This window comes from Quercus lobata, chromosome 6, assembly GCF_001633185.2.
Source record: "Quercus lobata isolate SW786 chromosome 6, ValleyOak3.0 Primary Assembly, whole genome shotgun sequence".
Taxonomy (NCBI): domain Eukaryota; kingdom Viridiplantae; phylum Streptophyta; class Magnoliopsida; order Fagales; family Fagaceae; genus Quercus; species Quercus lobata.
Window position 1 is genome coordinate 40047142 of NC_044909.1, and position 9929 is coordinate 40057070.

General features: G+C 34.0%; 1 protein-coding gene across 1 annotated transcript; it reads right to left on the bottom strand.

Moving 5' to 3' along the window:
• Nucleotides 1–301: 301 nt before the first annotated feature.
• Nucleotides 302–6006, bottom strand: LOC115950276. Its single transcript, XM_031067500.1, has 2 exons — nucleotides 5601–6006; nucleotides 302–780 (listed from the first exon to the last, which is right to left on the bottom strand). The coding sequence occupies exons 1-2, from the start codon at nucleotides 5885–5887 to the stop codon at nucleotides 498–500; spliced, it is 570 nt and encodes a 189-aa protein (XP_030923360.1). The 5' UTR covers nucleotides 5888–6006; the 3' UTR covers nucleotides 302–497.
• Between the last annotated feature and the right edge of the window lie 3923 nt (nucleotides 6007–9929).

The window sequence follows — 9929 nt, forward strand, 5'->3', positions numbered from 1 at the left end:
TTGAAATACCAAAGACGTTTTCATTCCATTTGGAACAGAGGTCTATGAGCCTTGAAATCTTGGTGCTTGGGCTAGTTTATATGCAATATTTTTCTGATAAATACAATAGGGAGGGGGATTTGATAGTTTGTATGCAGATTTGAATATGCATACTTGACCAAATAGTTACTTTGACTCATTAAAAATTGGATAGGTGAATAAATTTGTCGTTGAGTTACACAGTACTTTAAACGATATGAGGGAAAAGATAATCAAATGACATCTTAGTACTCCAATTATTATATTATAATAATAACGACATCTATCTTATTACATCAGCAAAGAAATAGAACGAAGAAAAAAATGTATGACTGGACAAAGAACATTTCTGAGGATCCGAATTATGTAAACCTCCTAGACAACTCAGTGCCCTTTTTATCTAACTAAAATAAAATAATAAGCGGACAATGAATTTGCTTAAAGAAACTTAGCTAATAAATATCCACTTTTCTATAGCTCTAGTGTCCCTGACCGGGGCTGGGACCATCCTTAACACCTCCAAGTGTTTGTGCGTCAGTGAACTTGTTTCCCTGACCAGGGCTAGGACCCGATTGCTTCATGGCTCCAAGATACAATCCATCAAAAAACCCTTTGTTCCCAATACCCACATGATGACGATGATGATGATTATGGGTCTTTAAGATGTTGAAAGGTCTGGCTTCTGTTTGGAAACCAAGCAACAAAAAGAGAATGACAATAAAGGAGATGAAAGATTTGGTTTCTCTAGCCATTTTAGATTCTCAAAATGATGGTAAGAATACTAAGCAGTGAGTGTTTATGAGTGTTTATGATTTAAGAAGTTGGTGATGAAGAATGAAGGAATTGGCTATCGTATTTATAGTGTCGTGGCGTGCTAGTCCATGTGGACTTTTTGACTTGAGGGACCTAAAGAAGGTTCAACGTTCAAATAAATTCCATTGAAGATTGTTGATATTTAAAGTGAAGGAAATAACGAGGGAGATTCGTGGGTTTAGGTAGAGGAATTAAAGAGCCTGGCTGCTATAGTTGGTCCGTAAATACTTAGGTACGTACACATATATATGGACCTTGTGGTCTAAGCAAAGCCTGACTTAACCATCTCTATCTCTAATATTTCTCAATTGTTACGCCTAACTTATTAGTCTTATAAACTCTTGGTCTCTTTCTATATCGTATTAATTTTGTTGTGTAGCACTTCTATGAAACCAAAACCAATGTTCATTCAAAGGAAAAAAAAAATAATGAAGAAGAATAAATGGAGGCTAATATTAGTCAAGGAGCTGGCGAGACTGAGAGCGCACAGACGTTTCAAAACTAACTTTTACTAGTAGTTTGATATTCAAGCAGAACATTTGAACATGCATGTTGCCATTTCGAACTCATGAAAATCATGGGCATAATTTGTGCGAGCTGGCTAGTTCGATCTCATGCCACCATATTAGTCAAACTGTACAAGCTCCATTATATTCTCCACAATGTAGTCTTGACTTTCGACACATAGGAAGAACGCAGATCTTGTAGACTGGGTTTAATTTCGAGAAAAAATTAAGTAATATCATATAACTTTGGTGCCTAGACTAGAGACAAGCAATTATTACTTATTAGATCATGAGCTGGAAAAACCCAAACTTGAAGGTGGAGGTGGATATATTCATCATTCACCACGTGTTAACTGATGGAACTGCAACTCTCACAATTCACATGTAATTAATATATCTGAACTAGCTACTTCACCGCTTGTTCATGTTGTGTGCTAAAGATTTATGGGATCCGATTCACATCTGATCACATGGGTTTTAGTGTTATATGTCGTGTGTTTCAGATTGAATAAGATTTACATGCATGTGTAACATGAACTTCATCTACATATTTGAGTTCTGCAGATTTACTGGATAAGATTTACATGTAACGTGAACTCCACCTAGCTATTTGTGTACTATAAGTTTACTGGATATAGGATTTACATGTAACGTGAACTCCACCTAGCTATTTGTGAACTCCACCTGTTTATGTCATGTGCCTCGGATTCACTGGGTATTGATTGATATTCATTGTTAATTATATGAACACATTATTGACATTTTTTTTGAAACTTGTCACTTAATAATAATATTTCTCATAATTGTTGGCATGTAAATTATTATTGATTTTATATAAGTTCGTTACTGACATCACTTTATTGTTTAATATTAGCCCACACAATTGTTGTAAATTTTCTTTTTTCAACCTAATACAACCTTTTCGAGTTAAAAAATTTCCAACCCAACAAATTTGTAAAAACCAACCTAACCCAACCCACATGAGTTGATGGATTGTGCATACATGTTGCATGTCAGGTATAAAAATTAGTTTTTCATCAACTATTTTTTAACAAATTATTTCAATTCATATAATATGCATAAATTTTACATTCCAAATTTCCAAATTCATCAAAACTAGCTAACTTTCAAAATACCAAAAACAAAATCAGTCAAACTAAAAATGAAAATAAGGTTAATAAAATAAACTTAAATATATAGTGGGTAGGGTTAGATTAAATGGATTGAAAAAACTATTAACCGAAACCCTCCCCAACCTGAGGCTTAAATAAAATTCCGACCTAATGAAACCCAACCCACCAACCTACAAAAAACCAACTTGAGGCGTCAGGTTGGGTTAGGTTAGTTTGTCACGTGGTGGATTGGATGCATACCCCTAATTCCCATAGATGTAAGAGAAATTTTCATATTAGTGAAGTTACACATTAAATAATAATGACAAAGTTTAAATAAAATTCCATCCTAATGAAACCCAACCCACCAACCTACAAAAAACCAACTTAAGGCATCAAGTTGGGTTGGGTTAGTTTGTCACATGATGGATTGGATGCACACTCCTAATTCCCATAGATGTAAGGAAAATTTTCATGTTAGTGAAGTTACACACTGAATAATAATGACAAGGCTTAAATTTTTGGGTCATTCATCATGCCCCTATATATTACATTAACAACTTTAAATTAGAATATCTCCAAAACGTTATTTTCCCAATACAATCACCCATTCTTTCTTCTCATCAAATGAAATATTATACTAGCTAGGGAAGATTTTGGATGGTTATTAGCCAATTACTATCTAGATCATAGGGAAGATTTTCCATATTGTGTTTTGGACTTTTCGGATGGTCGATAGCTAATAAGTCTCATCAAGCCATAAAAAAAAGGTTAAGTCTCTGTGTGTCTCATTCACTAGCATGAGAAAATGGAGTAAGAGTCCTTGGTAAAGTTGAAAAATGAAAAGACTAGCACGTAAGTGCTTACTGCTTAGTGGGGGCTTACCGTGGAATATATAGATGATGTGTGAAATCATCTATATATAGATAAGGTGTTCTTGTGGATAACTTATAACAATTTTACCATCTCTATGTGTCTCATTGACTAGCATTAGAAAATGGAGTAAGAGTCCTTGGTAAAGTTGAAAAATGAAAAGACTAGCTCGTAAGTGCTTACTGCTTAGTGGGTGCGTGGAATAGATATATTGAGTTTAGTGTTAGGTATGCAACAATTTTACCACGGATATTAGGTGAGAATTTGTTATTGATTTTTATTTGAGTCTATTTTACTTTTTGGTTTATCACTAACTTTTGACAGCTAAGATTTGTTATAAAATGGTTGTGTTATTAACTTTACTCATATACATTTTTTTTTAGAGAATTTCAACTTTCAAACTATGACGTTCATTCTTAATGATAATTCTTTATCATTAGACTAAGACACCAATTGGTTTTTGATGTAAGCAAGAATTAACTCCTAATTTCTTATTCAACCTCATATACATTTCATTTTTTAAAAATTTTTTTTTTATGAAGTTGAACCATAAATGTCTTTATTAAAAAATTAAGAGGTATTAGTTTAACTACAAAACTCTTAGCCTTGTTATAAAAAAAATTAATATCATATTAATTTTTAAAAAGAAAGGTATAGTGTATACGTATTTGAAATACATATCATTTATGTATTTGACCGAACCTCTTGAACAACTTGTTTCCAATCTAATTAAATAAGTAAACATAATTAATTAATTAATTTCCATCCATGCATAAGCTTGACATCAACGGGATTTGTCTCATTTTACTAAGATTAACCAGAATCCCTGGTGTATTACATCTCACTCCACTTAAAGATAGACATTTTTTAATTATTAGATGTATGACATTGTAAAGGTCTTTTGCATTTGTTTTTATTTCATATTTTCTTTATAGATATTGTAAAGCTTTGTCAACAAAAATTCCACCTTAAAAAAATTAGCTGACATGAATTAAAAAAAAAAAAAAAAAAAAAAAAGACCAGTAAACATAATACTGAAACCGATATCCACGCATTTCATATCAAATAAGATCCCCTTTCTTATAATCTAATATAAATTAAAGATTCAAAGCTAAGAAGAAAAATGATTTGTATGATTCCAATTTATTCATTTCGCCTTCATTCCCTCCATACAAACTTTGTTTTTATTTCATTGTTTTTGTTTTTTTTGTTTTTTGTTTTTTTTGTTTTTTTTGTTTTTTTTGTTTTTTTTTTTATAGATATTGTAAAGCTTTGTCAACAAAAATTAGCTGACATGAATTAAAAAAAGAAAAAGAAAAATAAAAAAGAGCAATAAATATAATACTGAAATCGATATCCACGCATCTCATATCAAAGATTTCCTTTCTTTTTTTAATAAGATAATCTAATATAAAAGATTCAAAGCTGAGAAGAAGAGTGATTTGTATGATTCCAATTTATTCAATTTGCCTTCATTCCCTCCATACAAACTTTGTTTTTATTTCATTGATTTTGTTTTTGTTTTTTTTATTTTTTTATTTTTTTTTATTAGATATTGTAAAGCTTTGTCAACAAAAATTCCACCTTAAAAAAAACTAGCTGACATGAATTAAAAAAAGAAAAAGAAGAAAAAGACCAGTAAATATAATATTGAAACCGATATACACGCATCTCATATCAAAGATTCCCTTTCTTCTTTTAATAAGATAATCTAATATAAAATATTCAAAGCTAAGAAGAAAAAGTGATTTGTATGATTCCAATTTAATTATTCAATTTGCCTTCATTCCCTCCATACAAACTTTGTTTTTATTTCATTGTTTTTGTTTTTTTTTGTTTTTGGTTAGATATTGTAAAGCTTTGTCAACAAAAATTCCACCTTAAAAAAATTAGCTGACATGAATTAAAAAAAGAAAAAAGATCAATAAATATAATACTGAATCCGATAACCACGCATCTCATATTAAAGATTTCCTTTCTTTTTTTAAATAAGATAATCTAATATAAAAGATTCAAAGCTGAGAAGAAGAGTGATTTGTATGATTCCAATTTATTCAATTTGCCTTCTTTCCCTCCATACAAACTTTTATATATATGAACATTAAGCGCACATACATGTATTAATATATGCATACATTCAAAACACACATATATCAAAGAGTAATAGAAATGACCCTTGCTTCATTGCTTGCACACATGCATTTAATAAAAGAAGAATAAATAAATAAAGAAAAACTTGTCGCGGTTGCTAACGAGGAGAGCAGAGTCACAGACTCACAGGTGTATGCCATTAACGCGCGCGCGATGACCTACACCAGGGCTTGGAACAGACATCTTAATTCCTCCAAGGGTTTCGCTGTTTGTGAATTTGTGTCCTTCGCCAGGGCTCGGACCTGATTCCTTCATTGCTCCAAGAGATAACCCATCAAAGAAACCCCCACTGCCCCCAAAAGCAGTGCCTCGAGACTCCATGAAATTAAAGGGACGAGCTTCTGTTGCAATGAAAATAGAGTTCAGCAACACAAAGATCACAAAGAAGCTGTAGTATTTCTGGGTGGTTGTCATGTTGAATTTTTAACAAAGAGACAGTTTGTGACTTTGTGTTCAATGTATTATACAAACTTGTTGGGACAAGAAAGCAAGCTGTACCTATATATGTCTATGTGATGTGCAACATAGAGGAAGTGATAGAGTGTCCCCTATTTATAGTGTTGATAATTGATACGATTAGGAAGATTGTGAGTTTAATCTTATTTGAATAAAGAAATCTTGATGTACACGATTCTTTAAAAAAAAAACGTGAGACTTCGAATCTCCCATTTTCCAATCCAGCGGGAGACCAACATTTTCTTTTGTAGGAAACAGCTAGTGAGTTTCTTGATGATAATGAGAAAGGAAAAAAATGGGGGGAGAGAGATTGAAGAGACATGAAAAAGGAAAAATAGGAGATTGCGAGTCCAAGTTGGAAAAAAATTGTCACGATGAAAGCTACTGTTTTTTGATTCTTTCGTGGGCGGCCTGAGTCGTCGAAAAGTAATATTCCAGTCTAAGCACAGATTGGAGACCAAAGACAATGCAATACTCTTTTTTTATTTTCTAATAATAGACTATGCAAATGCAATACTTAGTTAAATTCCTCAAAATGGGGGTAGTGGCGGCCTGACTTGAACTCTTGAAACTTCATGACCAGTCAGTGATTATAGTTATGAAGGATTTATTGGGTAAGTAGGATCTCCTAATAACACAGTGGCCAAAATTTTCTAAAACAATTAGATTGGATTATTATTTGTGAGTTTATAAGATTATATACCGTAAAATGTATTTAAAAAAAGGGTAATCCCATTTTAATGGTTTAATTAAATAAAATAATACATATATTTGTTCAAGACTTTGAAACCATATTAACTAGTCGCTAACCCGTGCGATGCACGGGAAAGCTACCAATTTTTTTCCAAATGATGTGACATTAGCTATTGGAATTCAACATCGATTCTCTAGTAGCATGTTGTTATTTTTCAATTTCATTTATTTCATGTCTTCCACTAAATATTCAATGCATTCATTATATTTAAAAACATATATTCAAATTGATTATCTAAGTGTCTGTAAAAAACTACAATTCAATCAACTCTAGAATACAAAATAGGCTGGGGTAAAAAATAAATCATAGCTCAGTTTCCATACAAAAACAAAAGAAGCAAGCCCAACATCAATATATCAACCTGTTCAAGAAACCTATGCCAAATAATGTATTTTTTCATTTCATAATGATCACATAATGATCCAAACAGCCAAGCCAACCTTAATAGTTTATATTATATTATTATATATATAAGCATCCGTGTATAATATATAATGCTACAAACTCTCAAACAGCCAACCTTACAGTGTATTACTGTATTATATATAATATATAATATAATATTATATTACTTGGAGTTGGACATGAATATACTGTGTATCCAGCTTCGTGTAGCAGCCAACCTTACACTGTGTATTATATATATAATATATATATATATATATATAATATTAATATTATATTATATTACTTGGAGTTGGACATGATTACACTGTGTATCCAGCTTCGTGAATGATAAAACTTTCAGGCTGCTTACATCCATCCAACCTTACATATATCGAAGTGTAAGCAGCTCACATTAGTCCAACTTGGACCCCCCACAAAATAGAAAGACACAATACAAACACAGTCACACTCACACAAGCTTTGCTTTGAGAGACACAGTCACACAGTCACACAGCAATGGCAATAAAATCATTCTTGCTTTCAGCTTTCCCAAACAAATGAAAATGAAAAAAACAGTAAAACACGAAGAGAAACTACAAAACTGAAAACACGAAGAAGCTTACGGCTTACCGGTGTTCTGCGTCAGGCGAGACTTGAGTAGAGAGGCGAGAGCGAGAGATAGAGTTAAAAGATACTGAGAGAAACATACGAACTTATATACCCCTGAGAATCTGAAAACCTAGCATAAAACGCACCGTTTTGCTTCTTTTTTTTTTTTTTAATAACACCCATACATACGATGTCGTTTATCAGCTTCATTAAAAAAAAAAAAACAGAACCACAGAGCTCGGTTTCGGATTTGTCAATCCAGTGATTTCACCGCACCGGCATCAGAATGGAGGACGAAGTCCGAATGCCGGCCTTGGCTCATTCGGTCGGCGCAACAGTCGGGACGGTGTCGTCGACGGCGGTCAGTTGGGTCGGTTCCGGTGAAGTTTTGCACACCCCTACTACTCACAGCCAGTTATTAGCCGCTTGTCGTTGGTTGAGTATCTCTGTTTTTTGTGGATTCTAAGCCAAATCTCAAAAAGATAATCTTCCTAGATCCTTTCTTTATCATACCCACTTTTTTTTTCTTTGTTTCCTTCAAAGGAAAACCAAATTGTCTTAAGCCTTTCTCAATTGTAAATATATGTGTATCTCTGGTAACCCTTGTTGAAGGTGTCTGTTGGGTCTTGCCGTGGAAAGGGAGAGGCAGAGGATCGGGAAAGGTAGGCTAGATGGGTTGGGTGTTGAATTGTCGTGGGTCTGATTGGCTTGCCATGGGTGTGATTGAGGAGGAGCTGGGAAGAAGGTAATGGTAGAGTTTTCGTGAAAGGGAAAGCGTGAAAATCAGAGTCGGGTAGGGAATGGGTTTATGACGTTTTTTTTTTTGGTTTTGGTTTTATTGTTTTATGTTTTATTTTTATTTTTTAATGTCGTGCTGACGTGGAAAATTGTAGGAGTTTCAAAAGCTTCGGTTATATATATATATATATATATAGATAAGATGATAAAAAATGTTTAAATAGAAAACTTGAGGGCGTTCATCATGAAGTCCATCCTCTCCTTCATCATCTACATCTCTGACAATATGCGGTGGCGTCGAATCTGCGACGAATGAATGACTGGTGTCTTGTCGCTCTTGTCTGCTTAGGGCATTGTTGCCTTCTGATCCTTCTTAGTCCCTCTATTCAGCGGTGTGTTGAGGGTTGGTACCCTCTTGCTCCTCTCCACGATTGTTGGGCCTAGCGTTCCTTTGGTACAACTATTCTTCCAGGTCATGGTTTTGCTTAGTAAGACGTTCCACGACTGCAACTAGAGTTTGTACCTGCCTTTCGAGGGCAGTAGTGCGTGGTTCATCTCCTTGATTGTTGTTGGTTACCATTAAGCGAGTGAGTACCATACAACTCTTTGTCAGGGAGGTGGTAATACGGTTGCTATCATTCTTTCCCACAGACGGCGCTAACTGATGTTGCCAAAAATCGTCAGTGAATCGCATAGTCCTCATGTGCTCTAGATAGAACCTACGAAACAGAAACAAAGAAGACCTTATAGAGAGTACCGGTGTGATACCGGCCAAATACCCTCTGAAGGTTAAGTTGGAGAGAATTTCTACAACTCTAGAGTGACAGAGCTGAAAAAATTATGCGTACCTTAGCTTGTGAGGGCTTTGGGATTTTTATAGTAGTATATAGCTGACTTTAATTTCTTGGTGGATGAGGTATTTCCTTGTAGAAAAGATCTTCTTTAATACTCACAATTTATGGTATTTTTTCCTTATAGGGATTCCTTTGATTATGGTTGAGTGTAGAGTGCAAGACATTTCCATACTAGGATTCTTGGAGACCACTCATGCGACGAAGGTGCCACGTGGCATCAGCAGACAGTCTCGCTTGGGTCCGTCTACTTTGAGGAATCCATCCATCGCCTTGTCTCTCTGTCCAGGTCATGATCCCATCCACTAGTTCTTTGGTAGGCAGTATACTTAGATCATCTCTTTTGGCGACTCCGTCACTAATGTTTGCCACCGTTATTTTTGTCTGTTTGCTTAGGGATTTTATCCCTATCAGTTTGGATGGCATTGAGATGGATGTTTTGAGATCATAGGATGTTTGTTTTCTTATTTTGTATTGATACTTCTCCTTAGTTTGTTTGTACAGTTTTGGTTTGTAGATTTTGTCTCTGAGAGATTGATCTCTTCCAACATATATTGCTCTTGTATTTTTTTTTCTTTTCCAATTATTATGATTATGTTTGAACGTATATGACATTATTTAGTATACTTCCCCGTCCTACTTTGTTTATCCTCTATTCCAT

Excerpts from the sequence above, each read along its gene's own strand:
- LOC115950276 (XM_031067500.1), bottom strand. The coding sequence starts at position 5,887 with ATGACAACCACCCAGAAATACTACAGCTTCTTTGTGATCTTTGTGTTG. Across the intron at positions 781-5,600 it reads CGCGTTAATGGCATACACCT|AGAATCTAAAATGGCTAGAG; the intron begins GTGAGTCTGTGA and ends ACCATCATTTTG.